Source organism: Xyrauchen texanus, chromosome 49 (assembly GCF_025860055.1).
Source record: "Xyrauchen texanus isolate HMW12.3.18 chromosome 49, RBS_HiC_50CHRs, whole genome shotgun sequence".
Classification (NCBI taxonomy): domain Eukaryota; kingdom Metazoa; phylum Chordata; class Actinopteri; order Cypriniformes; family Catostomidae; genus Xyrauchen; species Xyrauchen texanus.
Window position 1 is genome coordinate 20,078,986 of NC_068324.1, and position 25,735 is coordinate 20,104,720.

Here is a 25,735-nt window from a genome sequence, read left to right on the forward strand (position 1 = left end):
AGTGAGAACCCCTAATCGTAACCACAAGGAGGTTTCCCCATGTGGCTCTACCCTCCCTAGCAACCAGGCCAATTTGGTTGCTTAGGAGACCTGGCTGGAGTCACTCAGCCCGCCCTGGGTTCAAACTCGAGACTCCAGGGGTGGTAGTCAGCGTCAATCCTCGTTGAGCTATGCAGGCCACCATCTTTTTAATAGGAATGGAAACGAGTCTGTGAGGGATAGACTTACCATCTCTTCAATGGTAAGAATGGTAAAAAGCAATATAAAGCTCCTAGATTACATCTGATTTTACACAGCTCATGTTGTCTAGAGTTCTTTGTAAACTAAATGTTCTTGGGCACATATTGTATCAATGTTTTGTCTGCGAAATTATTAAAAAACACTTTAAACTGCAGTACAGCCCATTGAAGAGACTGTAAGTCTATCCCTCACAGCCTCGATGTCATTCCCATTAAAAAAGATGGCGTAACTGTGAGTAAGGTCTATGTGAGAAAAAATACTCAGAACACCTTAGTAACCATACATCAATTCACTGGTATCCACCCACAACCCTTTAGCATTGTGACAATGGCTTTTGCTTAAGCAAGCACGACTTATATTTAATTCAGAGAAAGTCAAAATCTAAATTCAAAACAAAAATCTTTCAGATTAAAGTCATCTTCAGGAATGAGATTTCTGTGAGGTATACTGTATAAATACACATAAACTGTCAGCCAAACATGGCCCTTTATTGTTCAGAGGTTTCATTTGTTTGTTTAAGTGTATGATCATTGCTCAATATTTCATACCGCATTATGCATTTTCAAACTAATTCCACTTGATTTTGCTGCTTTTTTCAGTTTTGCTGATGGTCAGCCCAATTCTGACACAAACTAATTTGTTAATGAGTAGGGTGAGTCATAACACATTCCACATGCTTTTGGTTACAATACAAGTGTTAACAATGACTAAATGAACAGATTGCATTTTTTGTCATATCATTTGTAATCAGTACCTGATTACAAATGATATGACAAAATATGTATATTGATATATATATATATATATATATATATATATATATATATATATATATATATATATATACTTTGTTTTTTTTTTATTGTATGTGTATTCTATATTGTGTGTATTGTTTACTGTACATTGTATATTATATTGTGTTGTGTAATTATGTGTACATTTGATATGTAAATTGTGTTGTGTAAATATGTTGTTTATTGTAAATTGGAAAATGTCTCGTCACTGTCATGACTGCTATGTTGCTCTGAACTGCACGCAAGACTTTCACCTACTGTTGCACTTGTGCATGGTTGTGTGACAATAAAAGTGATTTGATTTGATTTTGATTTTATTATAATTCACAAGTAATCTGCCCAGCCACGCGTTGATGAAGGTTTGACATTGATGGCACTAAATGCCACTGCAACCCCATGCATTTAACTGGTTTGAGTAAAATGGAAGTGCAAAGTATATTTGAGAGTTTGAGCGGAGGATAAGGTGTTCAGGAAATAACTTTGGGGTTTGTATAATACTTTGTGTTTTTATAAGGGCTGTTGTTTTATTGTGTTAATTCAGTGTGATTATATAAAAAATAACGATGCCATGCAAGGTTCAGATGTGTGAATGGCGAGCTCTGCATACTTTGCTGGTTTTAATAATGTTTATGTCATAAACCAGTGAGATTCGATACACCCTGATTCTTAACTGTTCTAAGAAAACAATATGTCAAAGAATTCAAAATCCTTGGGCTCTGGAGACATTAAAAAATGCTTACGTACACAAGCTGATGTCCCTCCGGAGGCCTCAAGCCCGGGACTCAATTTGGACAACGTGGTGGGAGAGATTCAGCATCAACTGTCGAACATGTTGGTAATGCTAATGAAGGTCATTGCTGACATGGAGGATCTTGCCGTAATACATTGATCAATCACTGCCATGGAAAAGAAATCAGTTTCAAGAGTGGCGGATGTTGAAAAACGGATCGGTTATCTGGAGTCATCGGAGAGGGAATTAGCTGCTAAAAAATGGTGGACTTAGAACGCATTTGGGAAAAGTTGGAAGACCTTGAGAATCGTAACTGGTGAAACAACATCAGAGTTATTGGAATTCCTGAGCAAGCAGAGGATCAGAATATGGTGGAATTTCTGGACGGGCTCTTTCTGAGTCTGCTCGACATAACAGGCCATAAACTGGAAATCAAGCAAATCCATAGATTTCCGGCTCAGAGATCCGCTGAGGGAATTCTGGCCAAATATCTGAGATTATCCTATAAATATTTTGTGTTACACAAGGTGAGGAGTAAAGAAACACTTTCTTGGAAGAACCACAACATTTCCTTGATCCCAGACTTTGTGAATTCGACAAGAGAGAAACATGATCCATTCAAGGAATGCAAGAAACTCTTACATCAACGGAAGATCACTTTTGCACTGATGTTCCCGGCCAAATTGAGAACAGATGCTAAGGATGGCCACAAAGTATATGTTTGTCCTCAACAAGCATTGTCCTTCGTAAAGTCAATGGAATAAGTAAGTCATTGTGTGATTCTCACCTTGCAGCCGAGTGGGCCTGACTCACTGAACATCCACTTGACTGTCCAAGAAAACTGGGTGCCTTTTTTGTTTATTTTTGTGCTGGTTCCATCTAGTGGCTGGAGTTTGTTTTATGGAATAACAGTCCTTCAAGAAACTCTTGCATCGACGGAGGGTCGCTTTTGCAATGAAATTCCCGTCCAGGTTCAGAATAGATGCTAAGAATGGCTGCAAAGTATTTATTTGTCACCAACAAGCATTGTCCTTCATAAAGTCAATGGATTGAGTAAGTCATTGTGTGGTGCTCGCGTTGTAGGCGAGTGGACCTGACTCACTGAACATTCACTTGACTGTCCGAGGAAACTGGGTGCATTTTTTGTTTCTTTTTGTGCTTGTTCCGCCTAGCAACAGGATTTTGTTTTGTGTAGTAACACAAGTAGGATACGTTTTCTTTAGTGCTGACTCAAGTAAGAGCAGGGGAGTCATTACATTGATAAGTAAACATCTACAATTCAAATGTCTCAAACAAAGTAAAGATACATTAGGAAGAGTAATTATTGTTTTAGCAGAAATTCAGGGGCAAAGGTTGATTTTGGCTGATATTTACACACCTAACACTGATGAACAGGGCTTTTTTATAGATCTTGAAGGAAAGTTGCAAGCCGCTGGCACCCCTCATGATATAATATTGGGATGAGACTTTAATCTATTGATGGACTCAGTCCTTGATCATAGTGAAGCAAAAGTGTGCAAGCCCCCTTGAGCTACATTGACGCTTCACAGGATGTGTACAAATCTTAGTCTTACAGATATTTGGAGACTATCGAACCCATCTGGTAGGGACTATACATTCTTTTCATCAGTCCATAAGATTTATTGTAGAATAGATTTTTTTATATCTAAGTCCCTCATTTCATCTGTTGTTGATTGCTCAATTGGAAACATCTTAGTCCCAGATCATGCCCTGGTGTGTTTAGAGGTGTTGCCACATATGGAGAAAAATAAATCATATAGTTTCACTTCATAGCACTTTAATGTATCCCTTTTGCAAAATCCTGATTTCCAAAAAATTTGAAAGGCTGAAATCAATGTTTATATGGAGACCAACTGGTCCTCTGTATCCTCAGTGGGTGTGGCTTGGGAGGCACTTAAGGCGGTTCTTAGGGGTCGGACCATACAGTATGCATCAATCATCAAAAAATCGAAAGCACGAGAACTTGTGCAGTTGGAAGGGAATATTAAAATGCCAAGGCAGAGCTGAAGTGACGAATGTCATCTGATGGCCTCAGAGAATTGACCCGATTGAAAAACAGATATAATACTATTTTGTCATGGAAGGTGGAGTTTTGGCTATTCAGGGCAAGACTTTGAGTCAGGGGACAAAGCAGGGAAGCTTTTGGCTAGATATATAAAGCAGAGAGAGTCTTTTTCTACCATTCCCTAAGTGAAATCTGCTGGTGGTGAAATTTTTACCTCATTAATGCTTTTAAAGAATTCTATTTTGATCTCTATAGTTTCACATCTTCACGAGGAGCTTGGCGAGGTAATTAAAACCTTGCCTACAGGCAAGGCTCCAGGGCCAGATGGCTTTGCTGCTGAATTATTTAGATCTTATGCTACAGAACAGGCTCCACTTTGGCTAGAAGTTTATATAGAATCATTAAAGAATGGAAAGCTTCTGCCAACCATGACACAAGCCCATATCAGTCTGATTCTTAAAAAGGACAAAGATCCAAGTGAGTGTAAGAGTTCCCATCCAATTTCCTTGATCCAGCTAGATGTTAAAATATTGTCAAACATTTTGGCTAATCAATTAAGTAAAGTTATGACATCTCTTATACATTTAGATCAGGTGGGGTTTATTCGGGCCGCAGCTCTTCTGATAACATTAGGCGTTTCATCAATATCATGTAGTGGTGGTGGCGTAGTGGCTAAAGCACAGGGCTGTTAATCAGAAGGTCACAGGTTCTAACCCCACGGCCACCACCATTGTGTCCTTGAGCAAGACACTTAACTCCAGGTTGCTCCGGGGGGATTGTCCCTGTAATAAGTGCACTGTAAGTCACTTTGGATAAAAGCGTCTGCCAAATGCATAAATGTAAATGTAAATGTAAATGTAAATCATGTGTTCGGTGGTGAATAATCAGACTCCGGTCGCTGCCATCTCACTTGACGCCGAAAAGGCATTTCATATGGTAGAATGGGATTATCTTTTTAAGATTTTGGAAATGTATGGGTTTGGGAGTATGTTCATTGGATAGATTTAGTTACTTTATAGACACCCGGTAGCTGCAGTACAAACAAATTGATTAATTTCAGATTATTTTACTCTGGATAGGGGCACCCAGCAGGGTTTGTACTGAATAGGAAGTTCTTGCCCCTATTTTGCCATTGCAAAACCTTTCTATCAAACTAACCGGAGAAGTTAAATTACACACCGTTATATTGCATTTGCACTCTGTATGGACAAAAGTGTTCAGAGTGTTTAATTTGGATATTTATTTAAATGTTGCCTCGAGCTTATAGCTGAACCCCAAATTCCCCAAAAAGTCCCCATTCTGCTGGTCAGAGTGGATTGTGAGGGAGGTTAATACACTCGGTGACCTTTATGAGAGCAGAGTGTTGAGATCCCACTTGCTCTGTACTATTTTTGGGAGTAGTATACAACCCCCTAAAAGGCGAGATACTCTGGGAGTGGTGATTACTGCTTTTGGAAAAGGTCATAAGGCATCAGTGTATTTCTCATTGCTAATTCAGAGTCTGGGGGACGGAGCTTCAACTTCCCTCCAGAGATTATGGGAGAAAGATTTCAGAATCAGAATTGACTATATTGCCAAGTAAGTTTTCACATACAAGGAGTTTGCCTTGGTGTTTGAAGCATACAATAACAATAAACAATAAACAGTAAGATAAATAATAAACAATATTTAAGACACAATACTTAGAGAAAAAGTAAACTGACTGGTTATAATAAAGGAGCTGTACTGTTGTGTAAGATATGTGCAGTTGTGCAGGGATATGCAAAATATGTGCAGAATATGAACCATAGAATGTACAAATGTACACAGTTTCCAGAAAAGTTCACAGTTTAAGTATAATAAAAAGTGCAATAGACCAGAAAATGTTTTCTTTAAGTTGACGCAAGACAGATGTGGAAACTATGATAATGTAATGTGTAATGTCTATGGAGGTGGGATAAGAGAGAGTGTCAGGGGGGTCCTAGGCCTTGTTTATGAGGCCAGCTGCAGACAGGAAAAATTTTTTCCTGTGGTGTGAGGTTTTGGTCCTGATGGACCGTAGCCTCCTGCCAGAGTGGAGTGTCTCAAAGAGATTGTGTCCTGGGTGGGAGGGGTCAGCCACAATCTTTTCTGCCCACCTCAGGATCCTGGAGGCATACAGGTCCTGGAGCGATGGCAGATTGCAGCCAATCACCTTCTCAGCAGAACGAATGACACGCTGCAATCTGCTTGTCCTTGGCAGTGGCAGCAGTGTATCAGATGATAATGTGGTGAGGATGGACTCAATAATGGAGGTGTAGAAGTGTACCATCACTGTCTTCGGCAGGTTGAACTTCTTCAGCTGCCACAGGAAGTACATCCTCTGCTGTGCTTTTTAATTAGAGAGCTGATGTTCAGCTCCCACCTGAGGTCCAGTGAGATGATAGTTCCCAAGAAGCGGAAGGATTCGACAGTGTCATCTGGAGAGTCAACACAGGATGATGGGGTGGGTTGGCCTGGGATCTTCCTAAAATCTACAACCACTGTCTTCACAGCATTGAGCTCCAAGTTGTTCTGACTGCACCAGATCACCAGATGATCAATCTCCCGCCTGTAGCCGGACTCTTCCCCACCAAAGATGAGCCCAATGAGGGTGGTGTCATCCGCAAACTTCAGGAGCTTGACAGACTGGTGACTAGGGATGCAGTTGTTAGTGTACAGGGAGAAAAGTAGAGGAGAAAGAACATAGCCTTGAGGGGAACCAGTGCTGATATTCTGGGAGTCAGAGACATGTTTTCCTAGCCTCACGTGCTGCCTCCTATCAGTCAGGAAGTCTGTGATCCTCCTGCATGTGGAGTAAGGCACACTCAGCTGGGGAGACCTTGTCCTGCAGCAGAGCCGGGATGATGGTGTTGAAGACGGAGCTAAAATCCACAAACAAGTTCTTGACATAAGTTCCTGAGGAGTCCAGGTAATGGAGGATGAAGTGGAGGGCCATGTTAACTGCATTGTCTACTGACCTGTTAGCTCTGTAGGCTCAGTAAGCATTACTCCAGCTATATGAGCAATGCGTTACTTTACAGACAACTAGCAACAACAAACCACAGCATTCAGTCCAAGATGTGTTCTTGCATTCAAACACAGCTGGACGGAGTGCTACTCCAAATGCAGGGATCTCGGGTTTTCCTAAGTTTTAAATTAGGTTTAACTTGACACAGCCCTAAAAAGACTGCTTACGATGCAATGCATCCAAAGTCAGCTGCATAAAAATCTGACACATGTGCATACAGACGTTTCTTAGAGAAATCCCTCATAAATTTAACTCTGACAGATTGACGAAATCTATTACACAATGGATTGCTGTAGACTGTAAATTCAAACTTGATATAAATATGGCAAATGAGGAAGAAGACATAACAACAATTGGAAGTGCATTCCACAACCTGGGGACCGCAACTACAAACACCAGATAACCTTTGGTTTCCAAAAGTGAACGAGGAACAGAGAGGAGTAAATTATTTGATGATCGAAGAGACCTAGGTGTAGAATGAGGTTGAAGTAGATCAGCAATATACTGAGAGGCTAGACCATGCAAGGCCTTATAAACATTAAGAACCTTAAATTTAACTCTATAACTAACTGGTAACCAATGTAGGGAAGCTAGAGCCGGAGTGATATGCTCTTTTGTCTTAGTACCCACTACAAGTCTAGCTGCTGCATTTTGGACTACTTGCAGACGTGAATAAAATAACTGAGACAAATCCACATAAAAGGCATTGTAGTAATCCAGCAATTATCTGCTTATCAAATAATAAGTCAGAATCAAAGATGACACTCAAGTTCTTAACTCTATTGTGCCAGGTTAAAGACAAAACTGATTTTCAATGTCAGTGAGACATAATAAAGAGCCAAAAGCAATGACCTCGGTTTTATGAAGAACTTTTCAGATATCCATAGTTTTACTTCCTCAAGACAGGAGATGAGATTACTGATGGAACAACAATTATTAGACATGACAGGAGGGTACAATTGTGTGTCATCAGCATAAAAATGATAAGCGACACTGTACTTCTGAAAGATGGAGCCTAGAGGAAGCATACAGAGAAAAAGCAGAGGACCCAACATGGAGCCTTGTGAGACAGATAGAACATTTTCTTTCCTTAAGATACAAGGAAAACCAGTTTAATGCAACTCCATGGATGCCAACCAGCATCTGTTGATTATTTAAAAGAATGGAGTGATCGATCATGTCAAATGCTGCACTGAGGTCTAAAAGGATTGGCCCTGTTGCCAGAATCCAGAGAAACTAAAATATCATTGGTCACATTTAACAGTGCAGTCTCAGTACTATGCAGTGGCCTGATTGAAATTTGTCAAAAATGTTAAATGTGGACAGATATAAATAGAGCTGCGAATAAACCACCTTTTCCAAGATTTTGTAAAGAAAAGCCGTTTTGAAATAGGCCTATAGTTCTTAAAATCTGTAGGGTCAAGATTTGGTTTTTTTTTCAGCAAAGGCTGAACCATGTTTAATGCTGGCAGGAACCACTCCATTTCTCAGACAACTGTTGATTATGGCCAACATAATGGGAGCCACAGAATTAAAAACATCTTTGAGTAACCGTGATGACATCCATGGGAGAATTAGCAGATGAGCAAATGAGACAGGGTCAAAGTGACTGAAAGAACTGGGAGGCAGCGTGGGTTCAGAATAAATCACAACAGGGCCCAATATGTGTGTTTTAATGTCTTGAATTTTGTTCATAAACAATTCAAGAAACTTTTCACACATCTCATGGGATGCTTCTGGATAGCACAAAGAGGAGGGGCTCAAAACTGTTTCAATTGTATTAAAAAATTATCTTAGGCCTATGGGCATTTTTAGCAATTATTTCAGTGAAGTAATTACATTTTGCAGTCTTGACAGAGACTTGATACTGCTTTAAGGAATCACAAAACATTTAAAATGAAATCTTATGTTTATCCTTCTTCCACTTACACTCTGCCTTCCAACATTCCTGCCCAATTGAGCGAGTGCTTATGTTAAATTATATGAAAATAAACAATATATTGCATTCTTAGGCAACTTTTTTGCATTGGCTTATCAATGCTTTACTCGTCTGCCACAATCATTTAATATATATTTGAATAATATGATTTATATTATATTTAAGATTATTATATATATATATATATATATATATATATATATATATATATATATATATATATATATATTTTTTTTTTATTTTTTTTTAATATTCATAATTATTTATTCTCTGCATATATAGATTTATGGAACTGATTTGTTTAGCCATAGTTTATATAAATATATTATTTTTATTATTATAATTTTTAGTGTTCTATGATGTAAAATAATATTTGATATTTGTATGCTTTTTGATGAATGGTTTAGGTGGTATTACTGTTCTCTTATTCATTGTTTTTAATTTATTTTATCATTTTAAGGGGAACAACAAGCTGTTGTGTACTGTATGTGTACGCACCATAAGTCCAAGACGAATTTGCCATACTTTCGGGGACAATAAAGTGTATTTCATATAATTCATTTCATTACATCTGGTCTGTTCATCAAAGAAAACTATCATATAGCTTCATAAGACTAGGAATACAGTGTACAAGTTGAATGGGCTATTTTTATAGTACTTTTATGGTGCCTTTTGTCCTTTTGAGGCTTGGCGATGTGAATTACCTTACATTTTTGTTAAATGGAAAGGTGCAGCTTAGACATTCTGCCAAATATCTCCTTTTGTGATGTGAAAATCGTAAAAGTTTGGGACAACAAGTATTTCGAGTAAATGATGAGAAATTTTCATTTTGGGGGGAACTTTTAAGGCTTCAAAGTGCACCAGTCTTAAAACAACTCTGATTTTAACTTATAATATCCAATTTTTAAGGCATCTTAAAGAAATCGTAAATCTAAAATCAAAGCCATTAAAAAGGTTCTTATGGGTTCACAAATGGGTTTATCTTTACACATCATTTTAAACACCATATGTTGACAAAATGGTCAAACACTGAGTGCACTTTTCAAAACCTCCTTTAAATAAAAAACATCCTTTACCATGGTAACGTGACTTAAAATACCTTAATATCACCTAAAATAACACAGTTACTACAGTAAAATTTTAATATATTATTATAAGAAGTTTTCAGCATATCTCTCAATTTAAAGTCTTCATATTAAACAATTGTGTAACAAATTAGTGTGACAATTGTAGTAACTACTTAAGTTTGGTCATTGGTTGAGAGAGACAGACTTTGGTTACCATGGTAAATATTTGTAAGAGAACATCTGCAGTTGCTGTAGGCTACATGTGTTGTTGATATCCGGTTTGTTGACAAAATGATCACTGCGTGTGATTTTCAACAGCATTTTAATGCACCTCTTCACTCTTACTAATAACTTACTTAACGCGTGTAGGACTAGAGCGTAAACTATCATTAAATGAAAGTAAACATCTCTGCAGCCCACGGATGCTGCTCAATGAACATGTCAGATTTATTTACATACGCATGAGATGCAACGCGGACGCGTTTTACATGAGCGACGTCTCATTGGACTCGACATGCTTTCTGAATGTGTCAAAGAAAGCCCCAGACTCACCCGTGATGTAAACTTTCGGCGCAGAACTTACAGCTGATGACGAAAGCTCTGGGAGAAGTTCGAGCGCGGCCGCTGGATCCTCCTCGAGCGGTCTCGTCTCGCGCATCTCGGAGCACTCCATCATCAACTCAGGGCGCCGTAGCTCCGCGCTGCCCCGCCACCACTGTTAACCTCTACCTCACCAGAGGGTCAGAACTCAGCGTCACATAATGTTGATGCTGAAGAGCTTTTCTCACATAGTGTAAGAGTGTTCCAATGTTTTAGTATGTAGGAACAATTATATTAGATATTTAGTACAGAAAAAAAGGCTATTTGGACTCTTTAAGTAGGGATGTCCCAATATCAAGTGCAAGTAACCATACTTCCTTTAATGTACTTGCCGATACGGATACCAGCTTTTATTATTATTATTATCAAGTGTATATCAATTTGATCATCAAAATGGTGTTTGAACATATGAATTAATCAAATTAAAATACAACAATTCATTTTCAAAATAATTTTGTATACTTTATGATCAAATGAGGTGCTTTTATACAGCACAATCCAAAATAAAACATTGGAATTATTTTTATCAAATAAAGTGCTGCATAACAGTGCATCACAGATCTGAGATATTGTTTAAATATATACACTGGCGGCCAAAAGTCTGGAATAATGTACAGATTTGTCTGTTTCAGAATTTGACCTGATTTAGTATTATTATTATTAGTAGTAGGCCTAGTACAGAGAATATTACATAGCTGTATATGAATATTTCAGCTCTGCAGGTCTATATATAGCAATTGAATAGTGACAAAAAATTTGAAACTCCAAAAGGACATAAAGGCTCCATAAAAGTAATCCACACGATAAATAGTCCCTTTTTACTATAGATCTGCTCTTTCACATCCACATTCTTCTTTAGTTTTGCCGATTCACATTATTCATGCATATCACCACCTTCTGAGAATTTATAGTGAAAAAGGACTTTAATTTATCTGTTTCTCACCCAAACCTAGTATATTGCTACTGAAGGGATGGATTAACCCACCAGAGTAATGTGGATTACAGTTATGCTGCCTTTTATATCCTTTTGGAGCTTCAAAGTTCTGGTCACCATTCACTTATATTGTATGGACCAACAAAGCTGATACATTGTTCTAAAAGTATTTGTTTGTGTTCTGCAGAAGAAAGAATGGGATGGCATGGGGGTGAGTAAATGATGAGAGAATTTTCATTTTTGGGTGAACTAACCCTTTTTACTGAGCTTTTATTTTGGCGGAGGCTTTTATTGTGGAGTGAAGCCCTTTCCATTTCTGTTTGTTTTTGCTTGTAGTTACTCACTTCCGAAAAAGCAGGTCGCTATGTCCAAGATCTTCTATACTGAGAAAACAACCTCTGCTTTTTTACCATAGGTGATAGCGTAATGGGCAAAATTATTCTCAACTTTTAGCAATTTTATCGTAATAAACTCCATGCATAGTTCATTCCAAAGGGATTGTTTAGTATTAAGCATGTTGAAGATTAGCTGACTGGTGGTTAATGAATTAAGTGATGAGCTGTTTCCTCACACAAGCAATTTATTCAGCACACTGAAGAACCTCCTCCATAGACATCCATTAAATAAAAGCCCTCTGATCTCTTCGCCAGTGTTCCACCAGAATGTCTGTGGGGCCGCCACATTATGCATTTTGATGCTAACCTTGTCTGCTCAAATGAGTAAAAGAGCTCTTTCTATGTGACACAGTGTGATTGTTAAACCACAAAAGTCTGCTATTCAATTAAATAAATATGTTGTCTGTGTGTGCCTCTTGCTAACAAGTAAATTAGCGCTCTGCTTGCTGTCATCTGCTACAGTGTGTGCAATGCTCATGAGCAGTGATGTGCACAGACCTTAGCAGGTAGTAAAGACACCTCTGTGCTCTTAAAGGCACCTCCGCTTAAAAGGGCACCTTTAGATTTGTGAACGAAAAGGACAGGGGCTTGTGCCCCTGTAGCCCCCATTCTGTGCACATCAGTACTCACGAGAGAAGGAGCACAGAAGCGGCTTGGCTCATTCACAAGACTTCACATTTGAAGCGCGCAGCACATGCAATCTGTACATTGCCTCATTAAATCGCAGCCTTTCCAGTTTAATAATCATGCTAGGACATCATTTGTTTTTCATTTGTGTGCTGAATGTTTAAGGAATGACATTCTTGGGGCCTGGGTAGCTAAGGGAGTAAAGACGTTGATTACCACCCCTGGGGTCACGAGTTCGAATCCAGGGTGTGCCTAAGTGACTCCAGCCAGGTCTCCTAAGCAACCAAATTGGCCTGGTTGCTAGGGAGGGTAGAGTCACATGGGGTAACCTCCTCATGGTCGCTATAATGTGGTTCACTGTTGGTGGGGCACGTGGTGAGTTGTGCTTGTATGGTAATGCGCTCAACAAGCCACATGATAAAATGCGCGGATTGACGATCTCAGATGCGGAGGCAACCTGGATTGAGGTGAGTCACTACGCCACCACGAGGACTCTGAGAGAGCAATGGGAATTGGGTATTCCCAATTCCCAAATATATATTGGGAGAAAAAAGGGGAGGGAAAAAAGGTATGATATTCTTACGTCAAATGGCATCAGTTTTTGGTATCGGAGCATTATTACAAGTACTTGAGCCCAATTCCGATACCAGTATCGGGACAGCCCTACTGTGAAGCCACACTTAGAAATGTTATAGATAAAAACACTTAGAGATAAATACAAAACCAAGTGATATTTTCTAGTAAAACATTTCACAATAAGATAAAACAATAAATGACCTGTTGAAAAGGAAGACTAAGGACCAGCTGGTTTAAAGTCATTACAAAAAGTGAAAAAATTCATTTACTTTCAAATTTGGTTAAATAATTGTGGCAGGGCGGAGGGCGGGGCCGGGTCGTGATCCTACACACCTGGTCCCGTATTAGGCTAATTATGCCTCCGTGAGGTTTAAAGGCCGACTGCAGAGGGCCGTGCGGGAGAGAGAGATCGTTAGCGGACATGTCCGTCATGTGTGTTTATGCCTTCTTTTAAGTTTATCATTAAAACTATTATTTATATCGTCTCGCCTCCTCCTTTCCATTGATCCCTTTACACTGGTGCCGAAGCCCGGGAAGGAGGAGGGATACGCCATCTGCCGGAGGACGAGGAGCCCAGCCGCCTGAAAGAAGACGATGGCCGGCGACCGCAAGGGAAGAAGGGGTTCCTAGCCGACCGCCTGGAGCGGTCAGGGCCGCTGCCAGGGGGCAGGAGTCGCCACTGAAACGCGGCAGGGTTTAAGACCGCCGACCGCGAGCGGGGAGGAGCTCACTGGCGACCGCCTGGAGCGAGAACCGCTGCCAGGGGCGAGGGAGACCCCTTCTGTTCCCGAGAACGCGGCGGGGTGTTCCGTCCGCCAGGGGCTGGAGGACTGCCTCTGATTCGCCCGGAGAGGCGTGGCTGTCGTCCGATAGGGGGTGGAGGAGTGGCCGAGGAATGAGCTGCTGCGTATCGGAGAACTGGCGAATAAGAGTTTTTTTTTCTCTCTCTCTCACTGTCGCTCTGCGTTGGCCTTTTCCCTCTTTTAAATTTTACAGTTGTTTGGGGGGTACCGTGAGGTTTAAAGGCTGACTGCAGAGGGCCGTGCGGGAGAGAGAGATCATTAGCGGACATGTCCGTCATGTGTGTTTATGTCTTCTTGTAAGTTTATCATTAAAACTATTATTTATATCGTCAAGCCGGATCTCGCCTCCTCCTTTCCATGAATACCTTTACAATAATGTATTAACATTCATACATTTTCATGTTTTTGCTTAAAAGTCAATAAATGAAACAGCATTTGCAACCCATTTTACTTCCATAATCGGTGGATGGTGCATTTTAGGTGGCTTAGTGGCAAAAGATGCTAGTCTGGTAACCAACTGGTTGTATGTTCAAATCCTACAAGGGTTGATCCATTAACTATTATTATCAAAATAGCAATCTGCATTAATTTTACACAAACAGGTTACAAGAGTTATGGTTTTGCTTAGTAGTTAAAAAACCATGCTGTTAACTGAAAGGTTTTAGGTTCAAATCCCACAAGGATCATGATCCATCATTGTTGTGCATTTGGATATTCCTTAGTTAACTTCTGGATCTGATTAATATTTTTCCCATCATTAAGCAATGCATTTTAATAAAAGAATTGTTTAACTACTAGTGGCGTCTTTTTATTAAAAAAATAATTTGGGAGTGTTGCTTTTCTTAAATGATGTAATGGTTTGTTGGACCAGCAATATCAGCTTTGACCACGTTAATCAATGTTCAAAACAAGGTCTAATCCTTGGAAGATAATTTGATTACTGGGTTGAGAAACTACACTGATACCGGTCATGTAGGTCTCGGTTGCGGCCACGTAAATCAGCGTTTTGCTCAGATGGTCCTGAAAATAAAAGAAACCTGTAAATTCACTTCAGGCATGAGTTCACGCACAAAAGCATGACTTGAATTGTCATACGTGGGACTTTGCAGTGAACTCATAAAACACGCCACTATGGAACATTAGGATCATAAATTCTCCTGTTCACTGAACTCGCAATAGACCTTTGGCTATCTTGCACTGAGTTATCAGAAGATAAACAAGTGTTTGGAGACAGAGAACGTTCTTGTTTTGACTGTTTTATTACAACCCAAAAAATCAAGATCAAGTCTATTAGAAGGAATTTCAAGTGGAAATGTGGGACAGACCAAACAGTGCTGGGGCGGCATGCCATCTGTCAAAGGATCAGTCCTGTTATGCAGAACCTTCATATTAAACTCTTTAAAAAATTAGGTTTGGTGACATTACAGACGCTAGACATTGTAGGATTATTAAATTGGCAAAAGTTGTCATTTTTTATTGCTAGTGAATAGCTCCAGGGACAAAAATGGCAACATCTGCTCAAACCAAATCAAAATTGCACACTTAATTATGATATTGTGACAAACAAATATTTTAAAAGACAAGACCATTTATTTTATAGTAGGAACGACCCCACTGTAATATCATATAGACATGTTATCGCCACTCCATAATGTGGTAACTAAGTTTTGTGTCTTCGCCATGAGAACTCATCAGCAGTTCCTGGCTAGCGGCCTGGAGTCTAAAATCTTAAACGTCCAGACTGTTATATTCTGAGATATTTCATCCATCTTCAGCAACAGCGGAGACGCTGACTTGTACCCATTAGAGACAGATTTGTTTTGGACAGCGGTCCAAGACCTGAAAATACCAACATAGAACTGCTGGGAAGAGGGAAGGAAATACTAAAAAGCACAGACACTCAGATAAAAGAATGGAAGGAAGAGAACAAGTGAGAAAAACAGAACATTTGAGAAAATGGAGTGAGAGATTCCTTAAAGGTGCAGTATGTAAGCTTCAGAAACCCTTGTTATTAATGACACCTGTGGCTATTAAGTGAACTACAGCCAGCTACCTGTTGCTCGCGCTCACACTCGCGCTCACACTCCATAGAGAATCAAAAACAATTACATAATGTACAAAGAGACAACGTGATTCACCGACATCATGCTGACAGATGAGTTAGCATAATTAAAATTACACAGTTATGATTGTTTTACTACTAACTTTGAGACTGTATATTATATTTGACTCTCCAGTGCTGGAACAGGGCTAAATAAAGTGTGGATATACTGTAGGTCTGACTATGCGAGACTGTAGTTTGATCACTTTTCTTTGCATGATACATTGACTGCATTTATACGATAGACTATGTCGGCTATATCAATAGCTGTTAGCTAAAATGATGACAGTAGCTATTTATAAAATAGACTGTGCATTATAAATATGTTGACACAATTCAGTATTCCATCATCACAACTGTCATTTTGATGTGTCGATGCGCTATTGTTTTATTATTATAGAATGTGTATGTAATGTATATGTGAAGTTACATTACACTAATGAATGGAGCTTTTTGCATTATCTTGAACATTGTCTAGCATTCATTTCATGTGTTATTGTAGTTTAGCTAAAATGACACAGATCAATCCTTATGGCTCTATATTTCACATGTTTTGCAGTTATGTAAGCTTACCTGTCCAATAAGAAGAGCGCCAATTCAGGGTCGGTTTTGATTGCCAAAACCGAATGAAGGTCCCTACAGGAATCAAATGCCCTGCCGATGTTCACTCTACAGTAGTTTTCGCTCGACCACGATCACGTTCGCACTTAGCCAGACGGGATTCAGTAGATCATTTTAAATTTTTTTGGCTTACTCTGAATTTGTGTAGGAGTCGGTGTTGTGTTGGGAGCCAGACGTTAGCTGGATTCCATCTCTAAGATAACATTACCTAGTGTTGCAGACTGTCTGTTGACGCGGAAGAGAAGCTATTAATGAGGCAAGGCTCTCTGGAACGCTCATAAACGTCACATCATTTGGATTTTCCTGGCAAAACTGACCCTCTCCCTTCACATGAAAATCAGTCTACAGGCTTTAATAGGCGACCTAGGAAGTTCGGTAAGGGCAAATTTGTTTAATTGCGTTACAAGCTGTTCACACATTGGCAATAGAAAGGTGAATATTACATGAAAATTGTTACATATTGCACCTTTAAAGGAATATTCCAGGTTCAATACAAGTTAAGCTCAATTGACAGCATTTGTGGCATAATATTGATTACCACAAAAATTTATTTTGACTCGCCACTCCTTTTCTTTTAAAAAGCAACAATTTGGTTTCAGTGAAATTCTTCCAATGGTAGTGAATGGGGCCAATTTTTTATGTTAAAATACTTTATTAAAAGTAAAGCCACAAGACATGAACAATATGTGAGTTACATGATTTTAGTGTAATAAAATCATTTACTGACCTTCTCTGTGTAAAATTATAGTCAATTTTACAACTTCATTGCCATGATGATGTAATGTCAACAAACCCTCAAACCTCAAATGACTGTAATTTGAACAACTTTATAGCTCAAATTATACATGATTTTTAACAGAAGAATTAATGTAAGTGCTTTTATAATTTTATAATTATATAATTTTATAATTTTAAGCTTCACATGTACATTGTAATGGAGTACAATATATATAATATTAATACTATAAAAATCCAGTCTACCAAAATCTTTTATGTATTTATTCAAAAATTCTTTAAAGAAAAAAAAATTCAGTTCTACTTGAATATTGCTTTAACTGAAATAAAATTATGCTATGTGTAGTATTTTTTGTTTTTTCAGAAATTCTTAAAAAAAGAAAAAAATTTAATGGGTTTTTAATGTTTTTTTATGGTTGTTTTCTGTGGACCACCATGTTCTTGGCACAAAATTCAAAAATACTGACTGACAATAATGTGGTGTGGTTACAGTTATATTTTCTAGCTAAGACAGTCATTAGACACTTTAGCACAGATCCTCAACACCATAAAATTAAACTTCAAAACACGTTTCAAGCAGTTTCACGTACACTCTTTATCTGTATTTGATTATATTTGCACTTTGAATGGCTTGTTAATCTAAAAGTTCAAATCTGTTAGGGGAAACAAACATAGCGATCAATTGATATTATTCAGACAAGACCAATACAGAATTGCAGGGAAGAAACAAAGGAAATGCAGAGAAATTAATGGAAGAGAACATGTGAGAAAAATAGGAATCTGAGATATTATGGATGGAGTACAAGAGAGCTAATCAAAGACTTTGAGACAGAAAGAAAAACAAAGCAAAAAGGAGAAATGTTATCAGCGTTTCAAAGGCCTGCTTTCTGTGCACGTTCCAAAATACACCATTATGTTTTAGGGTGCGTGGGAACACTCAACAAAGCTCCAAAAATGTTTTTTATTTTCCTCGCCCTGCCCTTCAGACACAAATAATCCAACGGATACATTTGATGAAAACCCACCACAGCGGGAAAGGATGAGTTAGCAACTCAAGAGTGCGTCTTGTACTTTCGCCATGACAACCGGCCCAGTGGTTACAATCTGTGATATTCCATCCATCTCTCATAAAAGAGGAGAGGCTAACTAGGTCCCATTAGAGATGAGGGAGTTTGAGTGGGAGTTTTGGGGGCTCAGAGAGAATATGCTGTGAGCTATGAGAACTAAAACAGTCTCAAGACTCTCACTATGCTGTTCTGGTCAACTGAACCAAATCCGCATAAATACTGAACAAACACAGAGTAACAAACATATATTAAAGAAATCTAGCTGGTTGCTATCACACCCACTCATTAGCTTGAAATCATCTTAAACCACAATGCCTGATGACCTTTGAAAGCCTAAACACACAATTACCACTGACGCTCAACTTGCAACACTGTTAATGCATAATTGCTATGTTCAGAATGGGAAATGAGCATGCTAATCATGTGTCCCAATAACTTATATTGATATATTTTAAAGAATACTGAATTTAGTCACATTATTAGATTGGCTGAACTCAGTGTGTGTGGGGAAAACATTTATAAAACAATTTTAGTTCTTAAAAGTTTGTTTTGCATTGGAATATCAGCCAATTTGCATGGTTAAAGTTTGCATGTTAGGACACGGTTACTAGGGTTCGTTTTTTCTTTATTGAAGCTTTTTACAATGGTGTGAGAGACAGAAAAACAGTCAGTGGCAGTTCTGTGGATGAAAATGGCCAAACTGGTCAAAGCTGACTGGAAGGTAACAGTAACCCAAATAAACATGTTACAACAGTACTATGCAGAAAAGCATTTCTGAACATACATGTCGAACATTGAGGCGGATGGGCTACAGCAGCAGAAGACCCCTCCGGGTACCACTACTGTCAGCAAAGAACAGGAAATTGAGGCTGCAGTGGGCACAGGCTCACCAAAACTGGACAGTGGACAATTGGAAAAACATTGCCTGGTCTGAAAAATCTGATTTCTGCTGAGGTACACAAATGGTAGGCCCACTTTAGCCTCAGTTTTCTGTTCTTGACTGACAGAAGTGGAACCCAACATGGTCTTCTGCTGTTGCAGCCAATGAGCCTCACGGTTCGACATGTCGACATGTTCGACATTCTGAGATACTATTCACCAAGCATGCCATGGTCTAAATCACTGAGATAAAAATGTTTCCCCATTCTGCTGGTTGATGTGAACATTAACCAGATGGGCTGGTTTGAGTATTTCTGTAACTTACACTGTAAATAAACCTGAAATACTTATGTGGCAGCGGGGTCGTGGTCCAGCATCCGCCCAGAGAGAGAGAAAGCGGTAAGGGTGCATACACCTGAGCCAGATTATGATTAACACCTGTTTCTAATTGCAGTGAGTTTGGTGAGAGCGGTATAAAAGGACCACGCCACCGACAAGATGCAGAGAGATTCATGGACAAAAGACCATATTGTGAAGCTGATGAGTTATTGTTGTGAAACTGATTCATTTTTATTGTGAAGCTGATGAGTTATTGTGAAGCTGATGAGTTATTGTGAAGCTGATGAGTTATTGTTGTGAAACTGATTCATTTTTATTGTGAAGCTGATGAGTTATTGTGAAGCTGATGAGTTATTGTGAAGCTGTAAAGCGCAGGATTTTATTAATTAAAGCCTTACTTGTGAAGAAACCACTCTCCTGTGTCCTCCTGCATACACTCATCAAGTGTGTGCATTGCTTTATAATAATTTTTTCATTGCCTCAAAAACAAAACCTCCAAGAATACAGCAACAAGCATATTTCATGTATATTTTGTCTGTTCACCTATTATTTTTATAGTCATCTTATTTTTGGATCATCAGGTTGTATACTGCAGATTTTGGCAAATGTTGTAAGTCCTCCTGTTTTTACATGCATACAGAAAATGTAAAATATCCCCAGTATACATTACATCTGCACACTGCAAAAATAGTGAGTAGTAAGATAGAATGCCATTCCAAATATACACATAATCTGCCAAAACCTGGGTCCTACCAGAGACTATCGAGCCTGAGACAGAGCGCTTGAACAAAATCAGTAGAAATTGGAACGCCCAACATGGCAGATGTAGAAAGTCCCACCTTAAAGGTATAAGAGCCAATCCCCTTTCAGAAACAGACATCATCTGTCAGTTAACTCAAGAAAGCTCCTGCGCATTAGCTGAACCACCCTAAAAAAATAAACATGTATATATATATATATTTTTTTTTTGCCGTGATCTGGGTTAAAGCAGTTTATGAGACTATTGTTGTCAGACTTCACTGCTGATTTGAAACATGTTCTTTGATCGTAATCTTGACCAACCATTTTGGTGATTTTGTCTTTCCCATACAAGTAGATAGGAGCTTTACTTTTATTCTGGTTGCATGGATAGAAAACAGCTGCATGAGAGCATTCCAAAGACGGCCACCAGGTGAACTGCCTTGAAAGGGACTTTAGTCCTTTACATTTGGTCTGACAGTTATTGTTACTGTTGCATAGAAAACTCAGGATCCTATATATGGAAACAACAGTCATTTATTCATTTTGAACAAATCCTTCACACACACACACACACACACACACACACACACACACACACACATATATATATATATATATATATATATATGTGTGTGTGTGTGTGTGTGAAAAGTACATAATTCATATACTACATTATCACATTTTTGTTGTGTTTTAGTAAACTGCTCTACATAAGCTCCACAAAACTTTCAGTAGTTTTTTTTGTACAATAAACAAATGTGAAACAAACATTATCTGGGCTAACCATTCTGAAAACAAATCATATATTGATGAGGGAGAAGGGACATCCTTAAATAATCCCCAATTGCCCCACTAACACACACACACAATCAAAAAGGAGAACTGTAAAATCTAGAGTTATGAATCAACACATATCTTACAATGTTGCTGGTTCGTATGGAGACAACAGAAAGTGTAATGCACATGTACTAAAATTATGAGAAGGACAGTTCATTTCAACTGGGTATTACATTATCAGTTTGAACCCTGACAGTTTGCTCCAATATCTAGTTGAACATCCCTGTTCTTTGCTTAAGAGGTACTGCAAAGATAGACCAAAGACGAAAAGGTATTTTTCCATGTTGTTCTGCACTGTGACAGGAGCCCAAGATATTTGATGAGCCACAGCATTGAAGCCAACATTGCTTATATGTTAATAAGCAGATTGGATGCTATTACTGTTATTGGTGGGGGACTACCAGTAGTTTCCAAAAGAGCTGACACATAAAACAATTGCATTTGCTTTACATGGATTTCACCAATAATTGTTGTCTGAAGATGATGGTTTTTGTTTGAGAATTAGAGAGCTTGAGCGCCCACTCTACTTGGTTTCACCTGCTCCATGTTCTCGCTGAATATTTGTTTTACGTTTGCGTGAGCATCTCATGTGCCGATGGTGTTCATGGGCACCTGGATCTGGACCATCTCACCATTCTCACTTTGTTGGAGCTGAATGGCTTCCTTAACATCAATCTCCTCCTGCAGCGTTGGAGTCAGAGCATCTGCCTGAGAAAACAGAGAATGGAAGAGATTTAAAGGGAGCGGGTAGATGACGTGAAATCATGCTCTCTGTCTTGAAAATATAAAAATATTTAAAATTATAAATACATCAGGAATTTCAAGAAGAGGAAAAATAAGCTTTTTGTAAAATGTCAACTTTTGTTTTTAATAAGATAAAACAAATTTGAGCAGAATAAGGCAATAGACCTTTGGCAAGTACTGTGCAGAATAACAATTAAGAATCACATTGAATTAAATAAATAAATAAACAAGTAAATAAAAATGTCAATAATTAGGGTGTTACTCTGACAAAATTAAATATAAATTAAAAATACATTTGAATTAAGCATCTTGAATCAGATATAAAGTCTACAAAGCCTACTTTTGGGCAGCAACATCTCCTCATCACTGACCCTCAACACTGGAGCCCTGCAGGGCTGTGTTCTCAGCCCACTCCTCTATTGACTGTGTGGCAACACATATCTCCAATGCCATCATTAAGTTTGCTGACGATACGACGGTGGTAGGTCTGATCACTGACAATGATGAAACAGCCTACAGAGAGGAGGTGCACACTCTGACACGCTGGTGTCAGGAGCACAACCTCTCCCTCAACGTCAGTAAAACCAAGGAGCTTGTGGTGGACTTCAGGAAGAAAGACAGAGAACACAGCCCCATCACCATTAAAGGAGCACTGGTGGGGCGAGTCAGCAGTTTCAAGTTCCTCGGTGTCCACATTACTGAGGAACTCACATGGTCCGTCCACACTGAGGCCATTGTGAAGAAGGCTCACCAGCGCCTCTTCTTCCTGAGACGGCTGAGGAAGTTTGGAATGAACCACCATATCCTCACACGGTTCTACACCAGCACTGTAGAGAGCATCCTGACTGGCTGCATCACCGTCTGGTACGGCAATAGCACCGCCCACAACCACAAAGCCCGGCAAAGGGTGTTGCGAACTGCCAGCTTCCCTCCCTCCAGGACATATAAAACAGGAGGTGTGTGAAAAAAGATTGGATCATCAGAGACCCCAGCCACCCGAGTCATGGGCTGCTCTCACTGCTATTATCAGGCAGGCGAAATCGCAGCATCAGGACCTCGCAGCATGCAGGGACATCCCTGCATTTTCTAGCGGGACAACATCAAACCACATATGGCTGTGTAAGCAGAGAGTGCGGGTGCTAGATTGGCCTGCCAGCAGTGCTGACCATCTCCAATTGAGAATGTGTGGTTCATTATGAAGCGCACAATACGGTAATGAAGACCTGTGTGATTGTGCAGCTGAAGACCTACATAATGGATGAATGGGGGGAAATTCCACTTTCTAAACTTAACAAACTTGTGTCTTCAGTGCATAAATTTTTTATAAGTATTATTAGAAGAAATGGTGATGTTTCACAGTGGTAAACACTGACTGTCCCAACATTTCTGAAGTGTGTTGCAATCATCTGATTTGAAATTACTGTACATTTTTTAAAAAAACTACGAGATTCACAAGGACAAACATCATATAATGTGTAGTTGTGGTTCTTTCAATATAATAAAGGGTAAATATAATTTATATATCATCCATTTTAATTTTTATTAGCATTTGTCATACTGTCCCAACTTTTGGGGAATTGGGGTTGTATAAAGAATTTGTGTTTTTCAATACAATTCAGGAAATTAAATGGTTACTTTGTATCCAATTAATCGAAAAATAATAATCATAAAAAGCAACTAATTAATATATTTGTTATTTGCAGCTCTAGTTGTCTATATCAGTGTTTTGAATTTATTACTGGATTGCTCACTGGATGTTTTTTATTTTTAGCACCATTCTGAGTAAATTCTAGAGAATGTTGTGTGTGAAAATCCCATAAGATCAGCAGTTACAGAAATGCCATGGGTGAAATCATTGAGATCAAATCTTTTCCCCATTCTGATGGTTGATGTGAACATTAAGTGAAGCTCCTGACCCATATCTGCATGATTTTATGCACTGCTGCCACACGATTGGCTGATTAGATAATCCCATGAATAAGTAGGTGCAACTAATAAAGTGGTCACTGAGTGTATTTTTTAAATTGTATAAATATTGTGCATAAAGTTTTCATGATTCTTTAGAAACCCCATGAAATTGCAAAGCACTTTTCCCCCATGTTTACATTTTTCCTATTGAAACAGCAAGTTGGGATGGGACATATTGAAGAGCTCATCCATTATTTTAAAATGTATATACACTACCGTTCAAAAGTTTAGTCAATTACTCATTCTTTAATTATTTGCATTTTATTTATTTTTTCACATTTTAGAATAATAGTAAAGTCATCAGAACTATGGAATAATATAAAATTGAAATATGGGAATTATGTTGTGACTAAACAAAATCCAAAATAAATCAAAACTGTGTTATATTTTAGCATCTTCAAAGTAGTCAAGCTTTGCCTAGAATTTGCAGACATGAACTCTTGACATTTTCTCAAGCAACTTCTTGATGAATCACACTGAGATGCTTTTTAAAAAGTATTGAAGGAGTTCCCATCTATATGCTGGACACTAATTGGTGGTTTTCTTAATTATTTGGTCCAAGTCATCAATTTCAAACCCTTTTTTTTATTATACATTTTCAGTTTTGTAATTAAATAAATTAACATGTTGGCACAAATATATTTTTGTCTACAAGACTAATTTCAAACACTTAAGCATATGCTTTAAGATCAAAAGATTTTAAGATCATTAGAAACATTTCAGTCAAGTGACCCCAAACTTTTGGACAGTTGTGTATATGCAATAGCTTTCAGTTTACAGCACAGTCATGAACCATGTTTTGCTACTTGTGATTGCTCGTCCAGTCACGTGGTATTAGGGGGAGGGATGTTTTCATTCTAGGGAGCTAGAATTTGACTGGACAAAAAGGGGTTTTGGTCTGTTTTCCCACAAGAGAAATTTTGTCAATCTTAAATGTGTATATTTTCAAAAAGCGAATTTTGTCAACTAGAAGTTCACTAGCATATACTGTAGCTAAAATACACAAAACTCCCACTTTTGTTTCATGGGGTCTTAAACAATATTGATGGCGGCAGTGAAAGCAGACACAAATAAAACTTTGACAGGTACGGATTGATATAACCAAAACAATGTATGGGAAAAACAAAACAGATGGAAAAAGAGCAAAAGTAAGTAGTCAGATGAAGGCTAAGCTTCATCTCAGTCATCCAAATAAAAACAATCCGTAAAAAAGATAGAGAGGAGGAGAAGGAGGGGGAGACGATGCAGGATGAGTCACATCAGAGTGAGTCATTTCTTCCCAAACACGAGCCAGGGAACGGGCTGCACACCTGCACGATGCAAAGACTCAATCTGTACTTAAGGGCATGGCCCCAAAAGTCCTAAAACACAGCAGAGTTGATACAAAACACTCTCTGACTGTGCTTTTCAAGTTAGGTGCCAAGAGCAAGGTCCTCAAGGGCCGGTTTCCTGCAGCTCCATTTTATGTTTTTTTTTTTTTTGCATTATATAAGTCCACTTATAATGCTAGTAAACCGAAACCAAGGTCTAAACAGGTGCGAAGCGTCAAGTTTTCGGCAACAAGTAAATAGAGTGCAACTGTTGGGTTCAGAAGAAAAAGTCCTGTTCATTTTTTAATCATAAATTAATGATCAATTAACAAAAATCTTCAAATGTTTATAGACAGACCTCACAGTAGTGAGATGGCAACTTAATTTTCATTGGGTAAAGAACTACACAAGCCATGAACTTTTAGAAAAAGATCCACCAATCAAGAGTTTCGGCAAACCCCATAAAAAAAGCAAGTCATCTCCTTACATTCTCAAAATACTGATATACTGTATTCGTATATTTCGGAATATTTTGCAGTATACTTTATATTGTTTCTGTACTTTTATTGTATCAGCAACTTTAAATCAATAGTTTGATATTTTTCCAAAGATTTTAATTCAATTACGTCATTTG

General features: G+C 38.5%; 1 protein-coding gene and 1 long non-coding RNA gene across 2 annotated transcripts in view; both read right to left on the reverse strand.

Moving 5' to 3' along the window:
• Positions 1 to 10,527, reverse strand: part of LOC127640183 (uncharacterized) — a 153,768-nt gene extending 143,241 nt beyond the window's left edge. The window contains exon 1 of the long non-coding RNA XR_007970071.1: positions 10,377 to 10,527. This is a non-coding gene — a long non-coding RNA (uncharacterized LOC127640183). The remainder of the gene's footprint in view (positions 1 to 10,376) is intronic.
• A 7,040-nt stretch (positions 10,528 to 17,567) lies between these two features.
• Positions 17,568 to 25,735, reverse strand: part of banp (BTG3 associated nuclear protein) — a 73,720-nt gene continuing 65,552 nt past the window's right edge. The window contains exon 13 of the mRNA XM_052122592.1: positions 17,568 to 21,787. Within this exon, the coding sequence (XP_051978552.1) occupies positions 21,665 to 21,787 (123 nt within the window). The 3' untranslated portion in view covers positions 17,568 to 21,664. The remainder of the gene's footprint in view (positions 21,788 to 25,735) is intronic.